At 45.0% G+C, this 27394-nt stretch overlaps 1 protein-coding gene and 1 non-coding gene across 3 annotated transcripts; both read right to left on the bottom strand.

Annotated features, from left to right (window-relative positions):
• Nucleotides 1-27001, bottom strand: mcama (melanoma cell adhesion molecule a). 2 transcript variants are annotated; one of them, XM_052047272.1, is made up of 16 exons: nucleotides 26781-27001; nucleotides 7608-7741; nucleotides 6480-6708; nucleotides 6326-6396; nucleotides 6155-6242; nucleotides 5689-5868; nucleotides 5100-5227; nucleotides 4333-4483; nucleotides 3967-4082; nucleotides 3629-3770; nucleotides 3389-3519; nucleotides 3170-3311; nucleotides 2592-2627; nucleotides 1431-1557; nucleotides 1222-1345; nucleotides 1-852 (listed from the first exon to the last, which is right to left on the bottom strand). In XM_052047272.1, the coding sequence occupies exons 1-16, from the start codon at nucleotides 26839-26841 to the stop codon at nucleotides 850-852; spliced, it is 1863 nt and encodes a 620-aa protein (XP_051903232.1). In that variant the 5' UTR covers nucleotides 26842-27001; the 3' UTR covers nucleotides 1-849. The 2 variants fall into 2 exon arrangements, with proteins under 2 accessions (XP_051903232.1, XP_051903231.1); XM_052047271.1 differs by having other exon boundaries at nucleotides 1431-1560; nucleotides 26781-26998.
• trnaw-cca (transfer RNA tryptophan (anticodon CCA)) lies at nucleotides 14533-14604 on the bottom strand. Its single transcript has one exon. It is a non-coding gene; the product is annotated as a tRNA-Trp (tRNA).
• Nucleotides 27002-27394: the final 393 nt, after the last annotated feature.

Here is a 27394-nt window from a genome sequence, read left to right as displayed (position 1 = left end):
TTGAAAAAAACTTTTTATTTGGCATTTTCTTGCAAAAACCTTATTTGGAAAAAAACGCAAGCGTCAAAGAATCACATAAACTGTACTTAATTTACACACTTCTTTTGTAGAGGGAAATAAAACACAAAATATGAACAATGTTTCCCCTAGTGTGCAGTTTTCTGGAACGCAGCAGAGCATGACATCATCGCATGAGAGTGGAAAAAAAGTTATTAAAAAAAATTACAAAAAATTCACCAAAAAAATAAAAACGCTACATGACATTCACAAAAAACGGGCCCAGCGGGGGCGTCAGTGTGCCTGCATCAAATTGAAAACTTCTCTTCAAAAGTACCGTCATGAAAGTACCACTTATGAACAAATGTAAGCACGCTTGTGAACAATTTTAAACACGCAACATTGGTGGAACACAACACAAGTAAAATACATACAAACATATTCAGTGTATTCCGCAGAAATCTCAAAAACAAACAAAACCGGGCAAAGCGGATCGCTAACCTCTTTGAAATCCGCAGGCATCAGTCCACTGACATATTTACAAACAGTACGAGGGGAAAAGGAGAAAAACTGGCTTGACAGCAGTGTGAAACGAGTGTGTGTGTGTGTATTTTGTGTGTGAATATCTTAAATAACAAAATATATATATAATATGTACACTTTGATGGCGAAGTGATGATGAAACAAAGGGCAAACGACGGATGAACTTTTAGAAAATGAAAAACATTCACTCAAAAGATTGTGTGTGTGCGTGTGTGTGTGCATGTGTGTGTGTAAATACTGAAGTGTATGAAGGTGGGAATGTGTGATTAGAGTCCCTGCTGGTCTCAGATGAGCTCCTCCACTGCTCCTTCACTGGATGAACACACACAGTGACGTTAATCGAGTGTAAACGTTTTTAAACTTTTTTTTTCTCGTGAAATTACTATTAAATTCTCATAAATGTGTCTCCCGTAACAGTCAGATTTTTTTTTTCTCGCAATATTGCAACATTCGGAAATGTTTGTAACGGTTTCACTTCTAACTTTGTACTGATAATACAAACAAGATTTTCCTCATCAAATTACAACTTTATTCTTCACGTTTTTAAAGTATCCATTTTCCAAAATCTTTGTTTTGATCTTTATCCCCACTAAATTAGAAATGTAGTGCCCTGACATTTCTCCATTTTTTTTTTGTATTTATTGACAATTTCAAGCTCCTAAAAATAAAATAAAAAGTTACCTGCTCATTTGTGCCATTTTTGTCTCCGTTGACTGCTTTGAGGAGCACCGTGTCCTCACTCTTGGCATTGGCGTTGTTCTTCATCTCCACCACGATGTCATCTTTGGCGGTCTTCTCTTTGGAGCTGACGAAGGGCAGTGGGGGGGTAGCATTTTAGAAGCGCGCTGGCGAAGGCCGGGACAGGCTTGCCTAAGACGTGAGCCACTCACATGTCCTGCTTCCCCGAGCGCCCGCACGGGATCTTGCCCTTCTTGTGGAGGAAGTAAATCACACTGCCCAGGATGGCGAGCAGCAGCAGACACAGGATGATGACCACAATGATCACGCCACTGCCCTCTGCTACACAAATACACACACAAGAACCACGCGCATAATCACAATTTCATCTCTCGAGCTTTTGTTGGCAACAAAAATACATTTTTAACTTAGGATGGGCATTTCACTTTATCTCAGTGATTGCAATTGGAATTATTATTTTTCCTTCCTAATAGCATTTTATTCTCCTTTCCCCTTTCTGCCACATTTGGTGAATAATTTTCCTGATCATTGATTAATAATCATGCCCATCCCTAGTTTTGACACAAATGCAAATAATAATAATAATAATAAATAGAGCAGCAAAACAAACAGAGCAGAAATAATGATTGTCGCAAAGTGCAGTAGATGTATTTAAATTTTCTTTTTAATGTGGACCGTATGTGTTGTGGGAGCATTTTGAAACTTGGAATGCTTTCTTTTTCCCAAATAAAACTATCCACATCAGCATTTTGTATTCTTACTGAATTTATGAATAGTAATAGCTGGACTAAAACCCACAGAGGTTGTGCTGTTTGTCTCTGCATTTAAAACATACTCATAGGCCACTTCGTCAGGAAACGCCACAATAATCCAATGTGCCTAATCAAGTGGGAATACGGGTTTGGTTTCATGATCTCAATCAAATCTCTTCTTGGATTAGAATTAAGTACTGTCAGCAATTTCCACAGCAACTAAAATCGCTTTGTAAAAACAAAATGTTTTTTTTGGGGGGGGGTGATTTCATGCGCTGCAAAAGGTGCGAATCGACCGCATGCTGCTTCACAAGATCCCGTAATTAGTGAGAATTTTCACTCAGTCATTCAAAGGGCTGTGAAGTTCTGTCTACGCAAAAGAGAATATTTAATCAGCCCGCGGGCCAACCGAAAGGCTCTGCGAGCGAAGCCGACGAGAGTCCCAGAAAGAGAGATCATCAATAAGGCATGGAGGAGGTCCTCAAAGCCTTTCACTGTCAAAGGAGGAGGAGGAGGCGGAGGAGGACACAGACAGCGTTTTGGTGAGCAGACCATAAAATGAGTGAGCGAGCGAGAGAGCGAGCAGTACGACCATCTTACCGGGAGAGAAGGCAGCGCTGGAAGTGACCAGGGGAACTGTGAACAAGTAGAACAACACGCTTTTTTTACACGCTACTTCACACACTCGTCTCACGCTTCGCCCACAATGTTGCGATTGCCCGCCGACACCGGCCTTTCTACTCTGGTCAAAGGAGTAAAAGAATGACTTTGGTGCCAAGCAACTCGGTTTGAAGTGAATTGAGGAGCTTCATTTGGACAAAAGTGTGTGCTCTTGTCGCCATCTTGTGGCACTTTGGTGGTAAGGAACTATATGGAGGTGAGTCCAGGAGTTTCATTTAAAGACAATTAGTGCTTTGCTGCCATCTTGTGGTAATCTATAGGCAATGATAAAATTGACAACAAAACTTTTGTTAGATTAGGTTCGAATTTGGAGATTCAACTGTGTTTAAAGGGGAATGGAAATGTGCCTTTGATATACGGTGTATTTTTTTTTTTGGGGGGGGGGGGTGAACATGTTCCAAAAATGTATGGCTGAATATGGATTCTTGGATGAGGTGTATGTTAGTCCGTGCTTTGTTGTATCGGTAGTTGGTGATACAGAGTGAGACCTCGCTTACTGGCTTTGATGCTGAAAGCTCTGAAGTCAATGCCAAGGTCGTTGGAGGTGTTGCACATGGCTCTGATGTCCGAATTGACGGGGACAGACACCACGCTGTAGGTCATGTGGTCGCCGGACTCGCTGAACACCTCGTGCCAGCTCTGCGGAGAGAAAGCGCATGTCAGCGAATGAGAGAAGCGTCGCACATCTGCCCCTCTCGAAAGCGGCGCTGAGTCACCTGGCTACCGTCGAAGCTCCACGTGATGCCGGGTGCGGGGTGGCCACGTGCCTCGCAGCTGAGGTTGACCGTCTTGCCAACTACCTCCTCCAGATGCACCTCCTGCTCATCGCCCACCAGCTGAGGACCACCTGTGTACACACACACACACAAATACGCAGACGGACGACCGCAATGATACACAAGTATGTGGCACGGGGTCGGGGTGACTTTTTCAGAGGTGCGTTTGGGATGACTGACCGTGGACGACGATGTGGACGGAGCCGCTGGTGTGCAGGGTGGGCAGGGTGGGAACGGTCACCTCGCACACGTACTCGCCCGCCGTTTCGTAGGTGGCGTCCTGCAGGTGTAGCGTATTTCCTACGCCCACTACCTTACTGTCCTGCACACACGCACATACACACACACACTGTACCAAATCCAGGAAATTGCGATGGAGTGGGGTTTGCTGTATACTGGTAAAACCGCTTCACCTTCTTGCAAAATTATCCACTGGTCATTGTTGGCCCTCCGCTATACAGCTGAGTCACTAAACGTCCCAGAGGAACTACTTTGAAATATAATGGAGAGCAACAAACCTTGTACCAGACCGTCGATGTTTTCAGGGAAGACAGAGCGTTGCACGAGGCAGTCAAATCTTCCCCTTTTAACATAGCCTCAGATTCTTTCGGTACCACCACCGCAGGGTCCAGGTCTGAACACAGCACGCACATGGGACACGGGACAGAGGGACACGCTGTCGGGTTAAATAAGGGCCGTCTAAAAGGTTTTCTATTGAAATCTTTCATTCTAATAATGTGATAACAACCGCTGCTGGATGTAGTTTGCGTGATTAATGATAATGAGTTCTTGGTACATAATTATGTTAATTTATTCGCACAGCCTGGACACTTGTCTGTGTGTGTGTGTGTGTGTGTGTGTGTGTGTGTGTGCTGTTTTCTCACAGTGCACGTTGAGCTCCATCTCTCCTTTGACATCATCGTGTGAGGTGCCATCCCGCGGTCGGCAACGGTAGAGGCCGCGGTCTCTTCGTGACACCGCCTGCAGCATCAAGACGTTGCCGCGGCTGTCCAAGTCCTCGTCCGCGCCGGATTCCTGCCGCAAAGATGTCGAACTGTCACACTCAAACCAAGAGACGGATTTCACATTTTGTTCGCTAGCCTAAAGTTGAACAATATTTCAAAGATTCTGGCAGGTCAACTCAGTGGCTGGAGGAATCATTCATCTCTTTCACAAAGAGATTCTTGGGGGAAAAAAATGGATGGATTTACAGGCTATTGTGTCTTCTGGTAGAAAATATTTTTCAGCAATGCATAGCATAACATTCCAATGCACCTTGTGTAGGAATTTGACGACTGTAATTGACTTCTAAGGCTCCACTGTAATTAATGCGCACAGCTCAATGTTCTTCCTGTTTCTCACAGTTTCACACTGCAAGTCGCGATGACCTAATTGGCAGAGCAAACACAATGGTTTTGTGTTTGACATGGGAACCGGCTCCAGCCCCGAAGCCCGTCAGCGTCTTACAGCCCAGATTGACTCTGCAAGGTCAAATCAGACGAGGCCTCCGCAGACCTTTGCACGTTCACGTCGACGTGGGGGTCCGGCCAGCTCTGCATATCAAAAACATTCCCGGCGCGTCTTTTGCATGTCAGTGCTATCTCGGGCGGGGGGACTTTTTTTCGGCAGAGAGAAGGGCTTCTATTCTTACTCGCGCCCTGCTGAAGATGAAGGTCGGCGTGGGGTTGCCATCGCCCTGGCAACGCAGCTCCACAGTATCCCCCTCCTTGATCAATCCCTCAGGCGACTCCCTCCACAGCTCCACCATGGTGGCTGGGTCTGTGCGGGCGCGTACACACACACACACACATGGAGACGCGCGCACAAACACACACCCAGTCAAGTTAAACAGTCTTACTCAGCATGCTTGTAAAGTCCCATTAACAAGATCATTTCCATGAGGCTGCCAGCACCGACTGCGTTTGGCTCTGACCGCAACTGTGTTACTGTTCCAAAAACAATGGACCAACACAAAGCTAATATGGCTCTTCAAATGTGTGGTACAGAACACTTGGCAAGAACCTGACGGCAGAAAAGTGTTGAAATGGCACTTTGAATGACAGGCTACTTTTGGCGGGGTATCTGACGCTCGCCTCCGACTCAAATTTTAGCTGGCATGATACAATTGACCAAGTCACGGCTTGAAAACTGAAAAACTCGTCAGCTGGGGCGCGTGTCAGTCAAGTACCAACTGTATAAACAGCGTGTTCATCGCACAGCCTCCGTGGCATACAACTTACAGTGAACGGTGACGCCGACGCTGACGGACTCGGCGGTCCTGATGGCGCCAGGCACGAAGAAGCTGACCTCGCAGGAAAAGTTAGCATCCTTGTCCTCCTTGAGCACCCGGTACTCCAGCGTGCTGTGTACCGAATACAAGCCGGTTGACTCCACCGTGTCGCCGGTCCACACGTTCACACCTGCGGGAGGCACAGTCACAATTTCCCCTTTTGAATTAAAAAAAAAAAAAACTTAAGGACTGAAGTTGCATAGCATGCTAACATCGAGTTTTATACATCAAACAGCGCTAACTGAGCGAGCCTACTTGTGCCTTGTGATGTAATCATACGCTGCTGCGTCAACAAGATCATAAACCTGGTATATCAAATAATTGCCATATTGTGACAGTTCAAACTCAGAGATCACGTGCGACAAATTCCAAATTGCAGACATCAGGAGTGTTCCAACATTGGCTCCCTAACTTACGTCCCGCTGAAGACACCAGTGGAATGTTGTTCCTGTACCAGGTGATGTTGGATTTGGGAAAACCGTTCCGGGCCTCACATGTGGCCACCTTAAAGCAGAGTCATGGTGAAAAGCATGTCAGGATATACTGAGTATCAAGGTGTCTAGCCTCGTAAAGCTGGTGGGGCTCACCTTTGAGGGCATCTCATTGGTCACAGATATTCCTCCTTGGACACCCTTGATGACCGGAGCTTCCGGAGGAGCTGGAACAAATTCATTGAGCTATTTCAATGAGCTCCCGACAAATATCAGCTGTTGTCAACACTGTGTCACCGTGCTTCCTCACCAAACACGCTGAGGTGAGTCTTGCTCTCCGTGGTGCCGGCGGACAGGCCGTTCACCTGACAGATGAACTCCCGCTGGTCAGACAGCTGCACTTCCTGGATGGTGAGCTGAGTTCCGTGCTGGTCTGAAGTCACCTGGATGCGACCGGTGTACTCCGTGTCCTCATCCACGATTTGGTTGTCGTCATCGCCGTAGTAGATGCGAATCCGTGAGCTGCTGACTTGGTCCTTCTGCAGACGAATTTTCGATGCGTCACAGCGTATCGCAACAGTATGGAAAACAGCAAAAACCATGGTGAATTGAACGCATCGGTCAGATAGACACACTAAAAAAAAAAAAAACAGTCACCATGGAGGAAAATAAGGCTGTATTAACTTCATCTGGATGGTGACACACTTTACCCAAGAAAAGCCTGATGGCAAGCAGAAAACTGAGCACGACAACAGCAAAGTGGTGACGGTGGAGAATAATACCGCCCTGTCCAGAGCTAAACAGTGTAGTGCTGTCAATTCAAATCTATGTATCCTGAAATATTAGAGTGATACAACATTGATCAATAAGGGACTAAATATCAGATCATAATTAACTTTGAGTGTGTGTGTGTGTGTGTGTGTGTTTGTGTGTGTTGCGTTACCTTTCGATTCTTCCAAAAGAACCAGTCTCAAAAACACATTGTTTATTTTAACCGAACCACATCATTTCGCCGCATAAATGTCAGCTAGCTTAATGCTAACACAAAACGTAAAACACCATCGGACGGGTTAATGTAACTAGCATTGATGTTGTGGTAGTCATAACCATTTAAGCCACTGATATTTGAAAACATACAGTAGCAACACATATGGAGAGTTAATGAAGTAATAAATAAAGTATAAAATACTTGACCAATGAGCGCCTAGCAATGGTTTATGTAGCATGTATTAGCTCAATGCTTACAGCCTTGGCCAATTGCCTCAAATAATGAAAAGGAGGCAATGGGTGGGAATACATATGTCCAGTCTAGTTTGGAGTTGCTCATTACATTCAGGGCACACTCTTGAGTGAAAGTGAAGAGATGAGCGTAATCCTTCTTGCACAGTTGGACAGTCCCACATAGACGAGAGCTTGTGTTGTTCCCGGCACCACTCACCACAAACCACTGGATCATGACAAATCTGGGAACGCTGTTGGCTTCGGTGAAATTGTACTGGCAAGGGATCTCGGCCGAGTCGCCCAGGTACACCTCGACGCTCTTGCGCATCGTCACTTCCACCCTGGCCCACGCTGAAACACACACACACACCAAAGTACAGTGTTCAAATTCAGTCGTTGCATTGCTAATTTGTACGCTAACCCTAAAAGCTAGCCTTCGCACCAGTTTTTGGCACAAGACAGACAAGAACAGAAGCGGAACAAAGAAAGGGCTTCTTGTCCACATGGTGTACTTTTTTTTTCCGTCTCGTTTCCTTCCGCCTGGCTGACTGACACGTCTTGGCCACAAAAACAGTTTCCCAGACATCATCGTGGGGAATTTAGGCGAAAGAGGCGACTCGCCAGGCTGACACCGGACTGTTGAATCCCCGAGCCAAGTTGTTCTCCAGCCGTGTTGGACTTGGCTGCTTTTATTTCACACACGGTGAAAAAGAAAACATTTTGGCCCCATATTCTATTGAATCTGGCTCACGGGAGTTATGCGGGATGGTGGAGGACACTCTTGTGCTCCTCTTACATCGTCAGATCTAACGCTTTTATTTCCATTGATCATTTCCCTCAAAGCCACTGGATTGTTTGGTTCGGTTTTTTGAATTCGCTATGTTACATTACTGGTTATTCTAACATTGTTATTTTTTTCATTGTATGGGTCTCAAACTAACTTTTAATATTCGGAAAATGTTAATATTGTGCAGAGAAAATGTGACGGCCACTAACAAGAGCTGGACCTTGGTGTCCTCGTCCGTGTTTTCAGCCTTTGCTAAACCAGACCAAGCATGAAAGGAGCTTTGAGACGCCCGTCCCCACCCAGTGGCCCCCATTCAGCAGACTGCACCCCCATCAGCAGTTCGTTTTTCCCTGCCTGGCTCTGCCCCAATCCTTGTAGCAACTCCCGTTTTTCTCCCTTCCCCTCCCTTCCTCGGTCCGGCCTGTGCTCAGCCAACCATTTCTCAGACGACGGGTGAGCTATTGTTCCCCCACCTGGGTGAACCGCATCCCTTCGCGCTCTCTCTCTCACACACTCACACAATCGCACCAACCCGCAGCACAAGAGGTGAACATCAGTTCATGCTGCGCTTAAATTGTTGTTTCGTTAGACAAAAAAAATGACAAGGCGCCTTTGAGGAACAGATTACGCATGCCGCAGGGCAAAATATGTCACAGAAGTCAGTGTAAAAAATGTTGTTGCTCTTTGGGGCCGCGTCGCTAAAACTTTTTGGCTAATCCGATTAGCGCCAGGGGGTTGCCGGGGATTTGGCTTCCACAGCCAACCCGGCCGGGTCTGGTTCTTATCTATTCCTGTTGTGCCTTTATGTGGCACGGACTACAGCACAAATACGCATGAGCCATGATCTGTGGACCCTGACACCCAAAAGTCCCGCCAGTGTGAGTGTGTGTGAGTTTGTGTGTGTGTGTGTGTGTGTGTGTTGTGTGTGCACATTCTTTATATGCCTTGTCTGAGGCCAAGCTGATTCATTTAAAAAAAAAAAAAAAAGAAAAAAAAATAACGATTATTTGAGTGCGCTGACAGGATCGGGCCTGCAGTCTGATCGCTTATCACTGCACAAGATAACCCACGCCACCAAACGCACAATGCAGCCTTTCATAGCAGACATTTAAGGGAACCACAGGTGAAAAGTCCAACATTAAGAACTCCCTAGCAAAATTGGAAACTGTTAATTATTTCAAAACTTCCGCATACACTTGTGAATGTATATCCATGCGCATGAAGTGGCGATTATTTTCCACAAACATCAAATTATGTTGAAACTGACTCAAGCAAAAAAAAAAAAAACAGCGACAAATGAATACAAAGACGTGACCAACTGTTTTTCGGTCCTTCTGCACTGCGAAATGATGTGCGGCTTGCACAATTAGGCTGCAAAACAAATGAGATAGAAATAACAGGGTTTGGTGATAGCTACTTAAAGGGAACGTCCGTACGCACACGGTGGCTCATTCACGCAGACAATTGCCCGGGAAGCTAATCAGAATGGTCACCATTATTGGCTTCCTGGTTTGATTAAGGCTGTCAGCTTAGGCCTGCGGTCGATCTGCACCCCTGCCGCTGATAAGAGGCCCAAGTCACCTCAGACACAAGCTCCTTCTAATCCTTCACGTGGCTGGCAAGCCATGAAATGAGCTAAGACACTTGTGAGATAATAAACATTTCCCGTAATAACGGTTCTCCGAGCTCCAGTATCCGCAGAGTGCCGCTGCGTCACGTCTCTGTCACGTTCTAATTTTAGCATCTTCTTAAAACCTTCCTCTTGTCTTTCCGGCAAGTAGGCAACCAGGCAAAAGTGGAGTCAGTGCGGGGTCACAAGATGGAAGGATTACAGAATTCAGGAACAAAGCAAAAAAATGAATGAATATCTCTTATGTCATGCTCTGTATTGATTAAAGAACACTTTAGTTGATTCATATTCAAACATGTGCCATATTTTCGCTTTCGCGACAATTTATTCATACTTTTCAGGAGATCCTCTTACTTGGAGCGTGCCTTGTGCGACAGAGTGTCGCTGTGTAAATGTATCTAGAGAGGCTCCCTCAGATGGTGCAAAGAGCTAGCATAAAAGTGCGCCTGAGAGGCAGGAGGAGTTCTTTATGCACAGGGCTGGTGTGCTGTTGAACACCTGGTGGACAAAGTGCATTGTCTGACATCAAAGAGAAGACACACACACACACACACACACATGGAGGAGAGAGACGAGGGGTCCTTGTCATAGCTAGGGGCTTTCGGGAGCACAATGTGGCACAAATCTCCTCGCAGTCTGTTCTCGTGTCTGCAGCCGTGAGCGAGTTCACTTTTCTTTACTCTTTGGCAGAAGAGAGGTAGGGAAGTGCAAGAAATCTCCTCAAAGGAAGCTCTTTATGCAATCATCTTCTCTTTCATGCAGCACCGCACAGCTGCCGGTCACAGCCCTGCAAACTGCTGATTGATGTTCAGGGGGAGGGAGGGGAGACGCCCTTCAGGTGTGGACCACTCAGATTTGCATGTCGTCGCCATCCAGTGAAAAAAGGTTTAAAAAAAAAAAAACAAGAAATGGAACAAACACTAAAAAGTGCTTTCTTTTCATTTATGCTTTTTAGCGGGCCAGAAGATTAGCTGACAACCATTCAGTGTGGTGCATCGCTGATCACTGGGGGTATGTGGGCTCCCTCTAGTGGTATGCAAAAGAATCACCAAATTAAATGTTAAAGGTGTTATTATATTATTATATAACATATTATATTATATTATATATTACAGTGACTCCGTTTTATTGTTTTGATCCACCGCAGTACATTTGATTTGAAATTATATTTGTTAAAAAATGTAATGTACTTGGATGCTCGCTTTTCTTCTTCTATTTTAATTCCATGCAACCACTTATTTCTCGGCATGCCAATACCCAAAACATCGGCGTAAATACGGACCAAAATCCCCGCGGCCCATCCACCTCACACAAAAAGTCCGCCGATGTTCGCTGGCTTTTGAGGAATTGTAAATTATTCCTGCTAGCTGGCAAACTTCTCAGGCAACTCCATAAATTTTTGAACATCGCACCCGGTGGGCGAGACTTCATTAAAGGGAGAAACATGGATGTTTTATTCATGCTTGTATCTGATGTGTTGCCATCAATGGACCCGCCTCCACCGCGCTAGGGTTCGGGCATGCAGTTGGCTCCGCAGATGCAGGTTGGCTAATTAAAGGTCAACAGACGCAACGCAGTCTTAACTACAAGGGTGGGTGGGGTGGGGGCGGAGGGGTCATGTGGGGTCTTTTGGCAATCGATACACCGTAAACAAGTGGGCAAGCCTGCAGTCAAATTCGCACATCAGTACTCACTTAGCGGTGAAAAAAAAAATGTTCGTTAGATGGGAGTGGGTGGGTGGTGTCACATTGGACCCTCATGGCTTAAACACAGAAATGCGGAGTTAACATGTTATTACTCCGAGTCCAACCCTTCACCCTTGAGGAATGCTTTGTGACAATCAGCTGCTTGTTTTTTTTTTAATCGCAGTGCCAACAGAATGACGAAAGAACTAACAAATGTGTCAAGCTGAAGAAAATGCGGCGGTTTCTACACTATTTGATAAAGGGAGTGAAAGACGGGGCATGAAGCTATGAGGCTCAGGCTGTTATTGCAACCTTATCGCAGGCCTCTTTTGCAATCAAAGCTGTGACGACAGCACGTTGACTTTTTCCAACAAAGGCCTTGTTATGCGGGCCGGCCCCTATGGTCCACGTCACAACACTGAATATCCTTGCAACATACGTTTCGAGTCATTCCGCTTTCGCCCTCAGCCATCCGCAGGGTCGCCTCCACTGGAGCAATCAAAAGGAATTTTTAAAGGTGAATAGAATTGATGGCTGTTTGTCATCAGACCAGAGGCTGGAAATAAAAGACATGAGGAAAATTTTAACGTTGGTCCATGTAGCATTGCGACTGGAGTCCCTGTCAAGTGTGAATAAATGTCTTTGAAATCGGGCTGCCGCGAACAAATCTTTTTAATCGATTACTCCATCAATTACTTGGGTAATTTAAAGCCACATCAAACCTCGGGGTTGTTTTTCTTTCTTTATTTCCTAACTGTCAGTTAAGTCCCTGAGTGAATGCGTGAGTTTGCAACAGAATGTCTGTGGCCTTAACACGCATTGGCCAAACGGTGGTGAATTATAGTTTTGAGACGGAGATTTTGGACTCGTCAATTTATGTGAGTTTGCCAACTCCCTCCCCAGCCTTACGTCTACATTTGACGTACCAAATTTTAATTCGTGTTTTACACATGTTCAAACAAAGCACACCGAGGGGAGAAAATAAACTAGAATTCGATTAAAACGGCCCAAGCTGCACAAAAAAAAAAAAAAAACATGGGCTCGGGCAGTGCTGTATAAAAACAAATCATCCCAATTACGAAAACAAACTGAATATTTTCAATGAGGAATTAACATGTCATTTAATTATGAGCTGTACTCATTAGAGACAACCATCTGTTTCCATTGTGTCCACTGCCCGAGCACGATGCCGTTCCCGTTTGTGTCTGCATATTAGCATTGATGCCTCTCCTGTCCCGAGCAACAATAGCCTGGCTCCTGTACTCCTACTCCTTTTATCCCGTCAACCAGACGTGAGGGAAGCTGTCGGCCGAGCGCGCCACACCTAATTCATCTGGATCAAAATGGCAAAACCCCACTGCAATATCCCGCTGAGAACCTTAACGCTCTCAAAGAGAATAGCAGAGCGATCAGGTGCACTGCTGTGATAATGAGGGAGAGAGGCTACTCCCGACGCCCAGGCCAGCGCCCCCTGAAGACCCCTCAGACACATACATGATTCAACAGCACAATTGCCATCACAGGACACAAGTGCGATGGCCGCACCGCGGTAGCTAACTCTCCATAATTTTCTTTGACAAGTTAAATGAAAATTATCTATGAGTGAGTATAAGATCCCAAAAGGAAACAGAAACTGCATTCAAACAGGGCCGGTGAAGGGTTGGATAAGTACGTCGATGATAACATCAGACTTGGGGGGGAAAAAAAATGTCTACGACGGAAAGATGTTTGGAACTGATTGGCCTTTTGACTGCGCTGTTTTGTCTAGTTGGCCGGTAAATCATTCCTTCTGTGAGATTTGAAGACAAGTGCAAGCTGGACAGGCAGCAAGTGGGGGCAGGGACGCCCGCGGAGTAGGGCGGGGACGGGATGAAAACAAAGCACATGGTGGGCTTGTCGCGAGTGGAGGATTGCAGATGTTCCAAAACATTGCAAAGCCATTTTGAAGACTTTGAGACAGAGGGATTTTTTACAACTCTGGAAACTGGTGGCAATTGCGCTTTACTCCCGCTTGTCCCGCAGACAAAAAGCAGCAACAACACCATTCCTTGACAACACCATTTCCAACAGGGAACTTCCTTGAACAAATTCATTTATGGGTTGACTACCGAGTGTTTATTTTTTTTGATTTTACATTTCTCCCCAATAAGCTGGCTTGTTGGGTAAACACAGCCGGCGGGGGGCCACTGCTGAAAATCACGTTGCCTTACTCACAACCTCCTGCGGATCTAAAACCGACGAGTATTGACACAACAAATTCGCCATTTTGTTTTCCTTGAAACACAGTGGCAGCGAGTTTGACTCCAGGGGGGATTACTTTGAAGGAGTAAACGTTGCAATTTGTAAGCTTTTATATGAAACTTATCTTTCGATCTTTGTGGAGATTTCCTCATACGATACTCCCTTTTCTCAGGACTGGGCTGAGACAAACATCCACGACTTGTTTAATATGCTGGCTGCGGGCTGTGTGCCAAGACCTTGAGCCCGGGCGTGTGGTTATGACTGGTTTCCCAGTAGTCTGGTGGGGCACTGTGTCCCGCTGGGTCGCAGATGATGGAGAGGGGGGTGCGGTACACTTTAACGCAGGGCAGCTGGGAACAATGAGAACGTTGCCCCCTATTCCCATTGAGAGTGTTTGTGAGGAGGAGGGTGATAGGGGAAGGGGTGGGGTTGGGGGGGGCGCGGAGGGGGCGCTCCAACAACACATGTGGGCGGCTCATTTGTCAAGTGATTTGTGGGAAGGAGTGCGAGGAACAGTGGGAAGAGCGGAAGGAGTGCTGGTGATACTTGCAGGGAGCTGGGGGAGGGGGGTAGACTTAGTAGAGCATTATCACGGGACCACCCACATGCTTATTCACACACGCATACACACCTGTGAAACAAAAAATAACATTGAACAAGATAAAACAATAAAGTTTCACAGAATGAGTAACTAATTATGCCTCAGTCCAGGCTGCAGTTACCCCCCCCACACCAATATTGAACAATTGAAGATCACAGCACCTCTGCCCCAAAAGGGAGACAAGTTTTTGAGTACCCTTGACTCTGACGTGATTTGAACACGCAACCTTCTGATCTGGAGTCAGACGCGCTACCGTTGCGCCACAGAGTCGCACGTGCAGTCCTCACGGCATTGCGGGAAAGACGAGCTAGAAACCGTTGTAGGGTACCACCTAAAAGCTAAAACTATGCAGCGAAAATCCCCTTCTCTTTCATGAGATCTTTTAACAGCGTCCAATAAGAGGGTCGAGGGAGCAGGGGAGGGAGGATTTGACATGTTAGCGTCGCTTTATCCTCTCCGCCTTTTTGAAATGTCAAGTTCAAAGTGGCAGAGCGGGCGCCTTGATCTATCAACTAAGACGACCTCAGGAATCAACTCGGCGACTCCAGAGTATCTCGCGACGGATTCGGTTTCGTGACGAGACCGCGCACACGGAGCGTTATTAAGTCTGATGATATTAAGGGAAATAAACAGCCTTTTGATGTCTGTTCCTGTCGGGCCTGCTTAAGTCAATTACATCCGCGCTCTCGCTTTAATGAAAGGAGGGCTGATCTTATTCAATCACGACACTTTCTCAAGCTATCCTATCTGATGCGACAGTGTTTCCGGGCCAAGTTTGGAGTATTTTCACGAGACAGCAAATGAGGATTGGATTGTCTTTGATAAAGGCGACCGTTGTTATTTTGGCATTTCCTATTGTTCTGACCTAAATCATTGCTTAGTCGTCAGCAGTTTTTAAATGAAAGTCTATCAAACACTGTTACGACCGCCCCCCAGTTGAAACGGACAAAGCCAACTGGGATCAACGACTTAAGTTGTGAAGATTCTTGGAAACCGTCAAATGGATGCAAAGCTAGCTAGTGGAGCTAGCGCATCAGAATCTACCAGAATGCTAGCATATGTTTAACACAAGGTCAAAGTATATTCAAGACTGCGCTGGGAGAGGTAAAAACACGCGGAAACAATATTTGCTGTTTATTTTATTTATATATATACATTTATAGTAACAATCTAGAGAAAAATAGTTTGATGAAGTCTACAAAATGACTAATTAGCAGCTTAGCGATGATCGACTGAACAGCGAGGAAGTGAAGCTGACCAGAAAATGAGTAAAGTTAACTCCTTGTCTATTTGAGTCAACTCTGGGAAGTTTTCTGAGGTGAAGATATTTGAAAGGAACCTGTCAGCGGCGAGGACAGCATGACCGGTTCGTATTAAAGGGCAAGTCCAGCAATTTTACACACGGGTCGCCATTCTCTCACCACGTAGAATCTTTTTCATTTCCTCGGAACCACTTTCATTTTCAGCCGTTGGACAAGCGTAGAATAGCTGAATACATTTCCATCACGGCCTGGAAGTTGGAAACTTCACAGGAGCCACTTTGACCAGTCAGGGAGTAAATGATCCTGATTAATGTTGTAACTGATATTTTTAAATCCGGCTCTATTTTGACAACTTAACTAAGATTATTTACAGCCAACATCATTTGGCCTTTTACCGACTGCAAGTCGCACCACATGATGACAAAGCTATCTACAATAATATGACACTAATGACGCTCTGGGTCTTTAACAAGCAACGCTGTCTTTAAGGATTTCAATCCGGTCCCTATCAGTGTTCCGGACCTCCGCTGGGCAGCAGATGCCAACCTGGCTGGAAGCCGAGGAAGCCCATGGCGTCATGAGTCCTCCAGCCCTTCAGGGGACCTTGCAGAGTCAGGCTTACTCACTGTCAGCATTTTTTCACCTTTATTTGGCCACAGTTTCTCAAAATATTTCCATACGTTTTTTTAATCCAGTTGAATGTGTTATTCCATTTCAGCAGTGTACTGCAAGGTATATGAAGGAAATGTTGACTTTTGACTCTGCAGCGCCTTCATTGCTTTTTAAAAGTAGCTCTGGATGGGGTCTGCTTAATTAATATAAATGCGTATGATGAGGACATACGCAGCAATTTAAAGACTTGGGACAGACATGCTTTGCGTTGATTAAAGACAATCTAGAAAGTACTTCATCATGTCTGTGATGTCCGTCTTCTTTTCGAGACCGAGTCACCCCACTAATCACACACTCCAGCACATCTTAGACAGGCGAAGCTGATTTTAGTTTGGACTCTTCATTCTTCAGTTGATGGGAGGAGAGAGAGAGAGAGAGAACCCCCGAAGGTAGATTCCTAACACTAAACTTGAGCCGCAGAGGTGGATCACATTCCGGCTTTCATCACAAGCACGTTTTCAAAAGACATTGGCCGTGTCCGGCAGGCGCTAAATTACCCGCAAAGTCCTGTCGGCTCACAAAATCCTAATTGTGACTCACCGGTGAGTGTGGGATTGTTATCTGAGAACAAAGCCTGCTCTCCTGTTCCTTCTCAAGACGGTGAGGCTGCCCCCAATTTGTTCATCTTTTCCCAGGAATGGAAATCAACCCATGGCCCGTTATCAACTGCACGGCAATGGTTTCGGTAACTGTCACAAAGCTCGAAATCGACGCTCAACAGAAAATAACTACGATAGAAGGGATGGATGGAAGTTGCGCCCCATTTAAACCCAACGCAGTTTTACATGATTCTCTTCTCGACGGATGTTTAACAGAGCATCCAGGGCCGAGACAGGTGGCTAACTTAAAAAGCGCTGGTAAAAATTTTTTTTTTAAAAAGCTAAAACAATCATCTGGGTTAATTTAGTTTAGAGGTCCTCAACAGGTAGATTCCGGTGTTGATCAGGACCCGGAGGCTTTTCTCGACAGATCCAGATAGAAATCAATTTAACCAACGCTTGTGATTTAGCAAGCACATCTTTTTCTTTTTAAGTCAGGCGCAGCTCTTTGGCAGCTTTTCTCGTCATTCGTGTGGTAAAAATCTACTTTCATGACATCTGGTACAAATTAAGTCTGAACTCCGTTCACAGCAATTTGGGTTTGAACTCCAAATATGTATGCCTTCAGTGGTCTTCGGATTGAGCATTTCTCATCTGCGCCAGCTGGATAGGGTGTTTTTCAAACGGCATTTCAAATACAAACACTGGACGAAATCGAAAATTTACAATGAGCCCCAAGTCAAAAAACGTGACTGGTTTCATCCCATCAATTGCGAATATTTACTGCTTTTCAGGGACCTCTGTCACGGCTGCGTTCAAGTCGTAAGATTACCGTGATTTAAGACCGTGACAAGGAACAGACAGTCTGCAGATATCGTAAATCAACAGTTGCCGATGATATTCCGCAACCATCTTGGTTTTTTTTTTCCCCCTCTCTTAGTTTAGTGCTCCAGAGAGACACTTAAAGAGATTAGCCCTCTGGGGAATCTGCCAAACAAATACCCTGAAACTGATAACCGAACCGAAGAGAGAGACAAAAAGAAATAGGCCTGCACAATGAATCAGCCGCGGGGGGAGAGTAACCCTTCAAAACACGATAGGTGACATAAATCTGACTGTGATAGTCGAGCCTACGGGGTAAAGCAAAACATTTTGAGAGCCGCTACCATATGAACCTGTCCGCGATCTCCTAGCCGAGAGAGTTTGCTCCGCGGTGAGACGACTTGATGGAAGGGCAAGAAAAGCTCATTAAGAATGTAAACCAATAGATGGGCTGCGCCGTTTACGGTAATGATGGGATTAATCAGCGGGGGTGAAAACAGTCAGCCGGCTATAACGTTATGTGGCATTCGTGGCATAGCGCAGCTCATTAGCACAATAGGAAAACACTTTGGTTAGCCTCGGGGTTGGCATGAATATTCATGCGCACATGTAGAATCCGCGCACGGCGATGTCTTTCTGACTTCAAAGTCGGCGTTCTAGCTGGCGTCATTTTTAATTTGACAACAGATGCTGACGGCGGCGCGGTGACGGGCGGGCGACTGGCGGCGTGCCAGGCATCGCAAACTTCAGGAGAAACTTTTTTTTTGGAGGTTGCTAAGTCGCTAATTTATTGATTAGGTGAACACTTTCTGTAGGTGAACTGAAAATGGATGCAAATCATGTTCATTATTTTGGCTATGTCACGCTAGCCTTGTGAAAACAGAAAACGCAAGCGTTCAAAATTGGGCATTTTTGGGGGGACACAGGAGGAAAAGCCCATATAACTATAGTTCAAATATTTTTTGTCTCAAATAATCTATCAATCATCCTGTCGATTGTTCGAGTCAGCAGATCAAAATAGATTTTGCATGATTAATTATGCGTGAGGTCCAGGTTTTTTTTGCACAACTACGAAATAATAATTTTGGATGACACCTTCGTAAGAAGGCGGCCCGGTAGTCCAGTGGTTAACACGTCGGATTCACAGTGCAGAGGTACCGGGTTCGATTCCAGCTCCGGCCTCCCTGTGTGGAGTTTGCATGTTCTCCCCGGGCCTGCGTGGGTTTTCTCCGGGTGCTGCGGTTTCCTCCCACATTCCGAAAACATGCACGGCAGGCTGATTGAACACTCTGAATTGTCCCTAGGAGTGAGTGTGAGCGTGGATGGTTGTTCGTCTATGTGTGCCCTGCGATTGGCTGGCAACCGATTCAGGATGTCCCCCGCCTACTGCCCGGAGACGGCTGGAATGGGCTCCAGCACCCCCCGCGACCCTAGTGAGGATCAAGCGGTATGGAAGATGAATGAATGAACCTTCGTAAGATTGAAATTTTCTCCTTTTGTGATTCAGTCGGAAGACTCAACCAAGCACGAGTGCTACCGGCAGAGGCTGTGTCCTTTCAAAAATAACAAATTATAGTTACTCATTTTTCACTGAATGGCTCTTCTGTGCTCTTTGCCCCGAACAAGTCACAGCAAATGTTTAACTTCCTATTTTCTGACTTAAATCACCGGCACTCGATACATCCCGCTGTAACTCAATCCCAGTAAAGCTGAATTGTACATAAATATATTTTAACAAGCCGCTTCACAGTCCCCAGGTTCACGCTGGTCACTTTTTGCTGTTTGACATTAACACGGGGGAACAAAAGCTAGCGGACGACTCGGCATTCCTCGGAACAATGATGACGTCCGAGGGGATGCCTTGAGCAAATAAAATGGGAGACGGTTCGGTGGCATCGGCTTTGTCCCGGGAAGAAACATGCCTCCTATCCATTACAAGTGAGCCGAACTTCAAGACATAAGTGCAACTCTGACATAATGCTACCGGGGGTCACGTTTCACACTTTTGGAGCCCTGAGGATTTAGGAGGGGGGGAATGTGTTCTTTTCCAGCCAGCTGGAGTGACGAGAGTTCATCACGGCTTGTTTTACAGAAAGCCTCAACTCAGCAGCAACGTTGATGATTGGCTTTGTGCTGGTTGCCTCCCGGTAAAACTTTCCTGCGGTGTAATTTACTCTGCAAAGCCAATTTCAAAAAAGAAGGGGCTCTCTTGTCACCTTGATTATTTAGTTAGAAGTGGCGGGCAACACAGAAGGGGAAGATTAAGGAGGTGAGTCTCTGTGCTTTTTGTGTTTACCTGCTGGCTCACTAACAAACGAACCCAATCTGCAATTAAAGCACCTTGGCCACACGACAATTTGCATTTGATGGGAGTTAAGATACTGCTCAGTTAGGATCAGAAGCATCTCGAGGGAATTAACACTCTTTTCACGCTGGTCCAACCAACACGTGGTAGGGTATTTTTTTTTTGCAGACGGAACAATGGCAAGGCAATGACAAAATCTGGATGGGTTAAGGGTTGGTATTTCTTTTCTTCCAAACTAGTGCTATCCTACATTCATGAAGTTTATTCCTACTTTTACCCACATGCTTCTCTTTCTTCCGTGTTGCTTGATCTTGTCAAGCCTTCGGAGCTAAGTAAACATTCCCGGGCTCATCAACTGCACCCAGAAAGCCAAACAACCTCAGAAAAGAGCATGGCAAGAAGGAGGGAGGGGCATGAGAGAGGTGTGCGAAGACATAGAGGATTTGGGGAGTGGTGGTGAGGGGTAAGGGGCCTGGGAAAGGAGGGGGGGGGGGTCACGGATCAGAAAAGGCGGGAATGTCCCGCACTATTGTGGTGTCCAGTTTCTGTGCAACATGAGGAGTGTACCTCATGCGACAGTGGAGGCGTCAGATGTGCGCAGCTGCCGGTTAATCTCTGTTTGCTGGCTCAGGAAGAGAGACGGGAGAGGCCTCTTAATGAAGGAGGGTGGTTTTTTGGGGTTTTTTGTTTTTTTTGGGGGGGGGGTTGTCTGTCGGTCTGACACTGGAGGGACTTTATGCCAAGAATTGAATCGCAGCCCAAGAGAGTGCCATGTGTCCCACAGATGGGTCCTCCAAATATGAAGGGACGTCACGCGCAGATGGCCACTTTCGCCGATGACGAGTTGAACAAGAACCGCTTGGGCCAAACCTGCCTCATGCCGAAATGCAGCAAATGAGAGTCCTTTCAATCTTGAATTGCGCCGAGATCATGTTAAGAGAACAAAGAAAGCAAAACTTGGACTTGTCCCCATAAAGCGTGCGCGCGTCATATTGTTTCTATCACAGATTAAATAAACGACTGTAATAATTGTTATTCTTCCTAGTGTTGTATTTCTATTTTTAATTCAACTTTAGAAAAACTGTAGTCATATTTTTTTTTTCATGACCATATTTTCCACACTAAAAGGCGCACTGGATTATGAGGCGCACCTTCAATGAATGGCCTATTTTGTAATTTTTTTTTCATACATTGGGCACACTGCATTATAAGACGTAATCTACAATGCATCCACTAGATGGAGCCATGCTCAAGGAAACACCAACAGAACGATCAGATGTCAGTAAAACTGATTTAATAAAGCAGTGACACCGTTGAACCCTTTTGCCGCTGCTCAATTTCCGTGTTGAAATGCGTAACCGATCGTCTTAAGTTTGAACTCTGCGTTGTCAGCATGTCTCTATCAAGGAGCCATTTTGGAGACGAAATATTACCGAAATGACCACACACAAGGCGCATCGGATATTAAGGCGCGCTGTGAGCTTTTAAGAAAATTGAAAGCTTTTAGGTGCACCTTTTAGTGCGGAAAATACGGTAAATAGAGCCTCTGAAGTTGAATTCCCATGTACCATTCTGACGTTCATAAGCAAGAATACATGATTACTGTTCATCAACAAATCAAAAGACTACATTTATTGCTCTGCACTATGTTTATCAAAGCATAATTTATGAGTCTCTCGACTTTCCCGCCATTAAAAGTCAGTCTGGCATCCCGCCGCCGTGGATGTAGTTATATCTGGGTCACTGTGCAACAGTTCTTCGTTTCTCCCTTGCTATCTTGTTTATGTTCCCTTTTGCGTTGCTTACAAGTATTCTCTGATAATATGTTGCTGTTTTTTTGAGTGTAAAAAGATGAAGCACTAGCGTGTCATCTCGCCCGGACAGACTGTCTGTCAACACAACTAGTGAGTAAGTAGATCTTAAACTACAAACAAGCGTCACGGCGAATATTTGCCCGAGGCTCAATGCTCTAGCGAAAAAGAAGGGAGCAGAGAAAAACCACACAAACCGCAATTCGCTTGACACTTCTGAGCAAACAATTCAAACTGTGCGAGCCGAACAGCCAAATCCAGAAAAAGAGCCGATGTGTTTCCCCAGGGGCACTTTAAGAGAATAAGTAATGGTGTTCACATTGTACTTTTTTTTTAACTACTAAATGAAGGGAAAGATTGCAACTGGCAGAAACATGAGTCGTCTCGTCGAAGGCTGAGTATGCTATCTCAAACTCCCAAAACAGGTCTTATCATCTCAAGGGCACGTCGTATGGATTTTACCACCGTTTCCAAATGCTGCGCTTTGAATAAAGGACTACAAGCGGCAAGGAGGAACGTTCCGGGCGCTTCCGTGGCACCGAGGTGGTAGTCAATACGGGAGTGAAATTCCCTCCCGGAAGGCGTAGGATCAAACTACACAGGCAGCTGCTGCTGGATATGAAATCCCGCTCTGACATCAGCCCATCTACTGAGGAGCGCGCATACACACACACACACACACGCACACACACAAGGCCTTGAAAAAAAAGCCACACAGTCTTAGGCTTTGATTGTCCAAAAACATAAAGATTCATTTGAGCCGGGCTTTTAAAATGAGTCACGGTTGTCTACTGCGACGGTGAAGTTCTGTAAGCTATTTTACTGTCCAGATTTTTAGGTGCGAGTTTGGGAAACCTGCTTTGAAGCGAACCGCTACAAGATGGTGTTGAATGAGGACAAATACAACACATTTTAGTATGTCTCTTTTAAACATATCAACCTTCCTTCATGCCAACCATCACTTACTGGAAGTGTTTTAGTAGCAACGCCATTTCTCCTTTGACAGTCAGTCCTCAACGCAATTGCTTCTCTCATCAGATTTCCGGAAATATCCATCGAAAAGTCCAATTAATTACAGGTGTTGTGTTTGAGTGACGCACAGGAGGCCGCACTTAATTCAGTGGTATTACACCATTGTCTCCGCATCACCGCGGCGCACTCTCTTTAATGAAAACAATGAGGCGGTGCATTAGATTGCATGGCTGTCAGTCGCGGCTATCACTCAGGCTAACGGCACTAATCCCCGGTGAACAACTGCGGCTAACAGCTGCACACTTCCTGCGTCGCCCACACGAGCGCGGCGGCGCTACCAAGGCATCCTCGGGCACTCAGCCGAGGATGCCGAGACGCACGGAAGGCGCGGAGGCGGGGTCACGGAGAGATCAGCCAATATTTACATTGAGATGATTTACTCGGAGGAATAAAATAGTCAGCGATTTTTTTTCCCTTCCTGATTAAACTGATTTGATCCACACAAAATATAATAAAAACTTAATTCAAGTAAGTGGCTATTTCCATCGATACTGGAAAGACATGTAGTTAAGCACGAGACCTCCACCAAGGCTGGAACAATTCTAAACGTCTGATTGTTATGATTTTAAATATTTGAGGTACTGCAGGCCATCGTATTCAGCAGGCGGTAATATGGCATTCCAAAATTGGTGTACAACAATCTTTTAAAGTGCCATATTTCACGGTTTACTGCCCCACTTGGCCCGGACGCACCTGGACTGTAACGGCGAATCATAAAAAGAATGTATTTGGATCATCACCAAAATCAGACTTCGGTTTATGACTGCATTGACCTACAGGGTTACAAACAATATGTCATGAACTAGCTTGCGCAGCAGTGCAAGATTATGTCATCTTGTGGCACAGGAAGGCACACTCAATCAATCACCATACGTACTGTTTTTAATGCTGACGTAACGTTTTGAAAAAGTCACGGTCATCACTAAGAAGGGTAAAAGCTAACATTCGCATAACACATCATGTGACCATGTAACAAGGTGTTCAAAGGAGACTTTTCTTAACAAACTAGCCAATTAAGAAGAATATCATTTGGAGAGCAAACCTCCACCAAGGTCAAACAGATAACATAAAACAAAACTTACTTAGCATGCTACTTCCTGGTTCATGGAGGGCAACGTAGGGCAATAAACTAGTTAACGCTGCGGCAAGTCAGTTGCCATACTGCCGGTTTTTAATTTGATTTATTATATTCATGGCCCACGAGTGTTTTTTTTGTCCAAATATTGACAGTAATTATAACTTTACTACTGCATTAGCATAGCTTAGTGATAATATGACGGGCACAGTTCGATTTACGAATTTGGTTTGTGTTACCAACAACGGCCATTGTGGCTTGTACTACTGCCACTTGCTGTCGACTGAAAATGGCATCACAGCGCCTAAGGGCTCAGCGAATGAACATCATGGATCACCTGGGTTTGGTCATGTGACATTCAGCCTGTGATGTCAAAAGTAAAGAACAAACCAAACCTTAAACAATCACGGCCCTTTCAAATGGGATTGGTGTTCAAAAGCATTCCCATTGCAAGCATACACATCCGATATTATTTACTGAGCTTTTTGTGTATGCCACAACATGTTTTGGCTCATAAAAACACCGCACTCTCAGACTCCATACGTTGAACAACTGCAACGGCGTGCAGCTGTCTCCCATATTTTAACTTGAAGGATGTCGCTGAGCTCAGAGGCAGCCCATGAAGCATGATTGAAGTACAGAGTTTCTTAATGGTACGGCGCAAGTGCGCCCGCTTTTTTACGGCCACTGTGTTTTGTAAATGTCACCGTGAAAGCTGTGCTGCTGATTTAATGAACAATATCATGCTCGTCGGACAACATGGCCATCATGCTGATGAACACCGGTCTGAGGAATCAATACTGGTCAGCCTTGAGCTACTTTACCTGAATTGTCATATCTGCCATGGTTTTGCTTCCATGCAGAAAAAAAATGCTCCTGTGGCCAGAAATTGTATTAAGATAAGTGCTCCCCAAGACCCATTTGTGTGACGTCTCCACTTTTGACAAGAACCTCGTTCAGCGGCTTCTCCATCAGCAACCGTGGAGCTAATCCCAAAACAGACGGCTTTAGTCCGTCTCCGAAGGAGGTAGAAGGGAAGACGAGGATTAGGTTGTGGTAAACCTAATTAAGACAAGGCTGATAGAGTCAAAAACAGGGATTTAGGGAGGAGAAATAAGGATAAGGCGAGTGTTGCCCCATTGCAAGGGGACCTCCAGTATCGCGTCTAGTTGTTTGTGTTCAGTAAAAGCCGGCTACAGTTACAAGACGTCTGTTTTTAAATGACATTTACTTTAAATTCTGCGGCTCACGGGTCAGGGAGGAAAAGTCATCACATTTCGTCAGATGATAGGAATAACACATTGCAAAGCGGAAGCTCTGTGGTCCAAAACAACACGCTCTGGTACGATGCTCCATCTTTTGATTTGCTCATATTTTTAATCACATAGAAACTAACACAAATGTCATCTGTTCCCAAGTCAGACCACTAGTGAATCGGAAATATACATATGTTCAGATAAGTCGGTGATTCCCAAGGTGTGGTACGTGAAAGAACTGTACTGTTCCGTTGTATTTAACTTTTTGCATTAATGCTTGGAGAACTGTTTCTTTTTACACATTTATTTAAGAACTAAGATGCTCACAGGAAATGACAAAAATCCTGTGAGATTTCATAAAGATAAGCTTTTGTGAGGTGCGTTTATGATCGGATTACAACATTGTTGCCGTTTAAAGGCTCTCTCTGCTGTATTTGCTTCATGACAACAACACAGCAGAGTGTCCACCCCACCCCCTGTATCCGATGGATAATAGCCATTAATCGCCGTTAATAGCATTATTGAATAAATGGACTTGAACCCACATTTAATGAGATGTAACCGCTGATCGCAAGCACCCAAAAAAAAGCCAGACATGAGTCAAAGTCTTTAGTGAGTCCAGGGGAATATTTTGGCAGTTTGCTGTTCAGTACGTGCCAAACCTCCATCATCAACAACCAAAATACTGCACCATTGAGGCTCTAATGAGTCAAGGGAATGCTACTTTAATTCAAATTACACATCCCACGTGTTAAATGTCTTACAAGGTGGCTAGTTTGGATTAACTACTACTACTATTAAGTACTACAACACAATAATCGGCTGCTGGAATTTTGGGGGAGAGATATATTTACCCTGTTGGCAAGGATGCAGTCTCTTACAACACAAGAATAATGTGTGAATTTTAGCGTGTTGGCAATAATTGGCAGTTTGGACATAAACGGTACGAAAATACTTTTAAGCATTTCCATTACAATGAAACATAACAAGAAATAATACTATACATTAAGTAATGCTGGACTCAGACGACTCCATTTTAGGCCTCAACACCATGTTTGTAATATGCTGTTTTAAGCAATAGTGTACAGTAATAAACACACGTTAAAACAAGTCATAAATCCGTGACAGTGAGGCAATTTTCATGAAGAAATGGGGGGAAAAAAGAGGTATAAATGGATTATATTCACTCAACGACATACTCTAGTGCCGTATTACAATTAATGTCTAGTTCACCAGGTGATAACGTGACGCATGACTGTCTCCGTGCTTGTAAAATTTCTCTCCTCGTGAATTTGGACCGAAATAATATAGATTCTTGTGATTATTCATCAAAGGCATTGGCAACGTTTGATAAAAGGACGAAATGATGATGATCAAAGCTGCGTATTCGCAGGCTAATTGCGTAAATTAACCACACTTTCAACGCATTTGCCAAAAGCACGACTTTCTGCTGTGTTAAAACCTTATTAAATATAGACACAGGTGTGTTATATAAAGTGCGTATATGATGGAAATGCACGTGAATTATCTTTTAAATGAACTGTGCCATCCTGGGGGTGACTTGACGCCAACAAGTTACAACACAAAACTGCGTAATTAATTTCAAAGTCAGCACATCAAAGTACATTTACACACACACACACAAAGACGTCAAGAGTTGGTTTCAACTTACCATTCCGGGAGCAAAGAAAGAGAAAGAGACAGAAAAACGCTCCTTGTTGCCGGAGAGTCATGTCGTCCGTCGATGCTCGCTGTATCCCAGCTACAAACTAAATCAAGTGCGCAGGACAGCGAGAACAAGTTGCAGTCCCCAACAAAAAAAAACGCACGCCGGCGGCGAGAAGGCTTGACGATTAGGGAAAAGGAGGAGGAGCAGGGGGTGGAGATGAGGAAGGTGACGAAGACACGACTGAAAAAGAAGAGGGTAAGGAAGGACGCAAGGACATGAGAAAAGGAGACACAAGAGAGAAACAATATGAAACAAGTGAAGGAGACGAGGACATGAGTGAAGGAGGCGAGAATGAGTGAAGGAGGCGACCCAAGGAAACAAGGAGAAATGTGAAGGGACGTGAAGGAGACAAGGAAATGAGTGAAGAAGGCACAAATACAATGAAGGAGAAAAGACTGAGTGAAGTAAAGCAATGAAGGATACATGCTTAAATGCACATTTAGGAGACAAGAGAAGGAGAAATGAAGGAGATGAGGAAACCAGCACAGGAGACACATTCAGGAGACAAGGAGATGAGTGAAGGTGGCAAGAAAGAGTTACACACAAATTGAGTAAAG

The sequence above is a fragment of the Hippocampus zosterae genome, chromosome 16 (genome assembly GCF_025434085.1).
Source record: "Hippocampus zosterae strain Florida chromosome 16, ASM2543408v3, whole genome shotgun sequence".
Classification (NCBI taxonomy): domain Eukaryota; kingdom Metazoa; phylum Chordata; class Actinopteri; order Syngnathiformes; family Syngnathidae; genus Hippocampus; species Hippocampus zosterae.
This window is presented reverse-complemented; position numbering and strand designations above follow the sequence as displayed.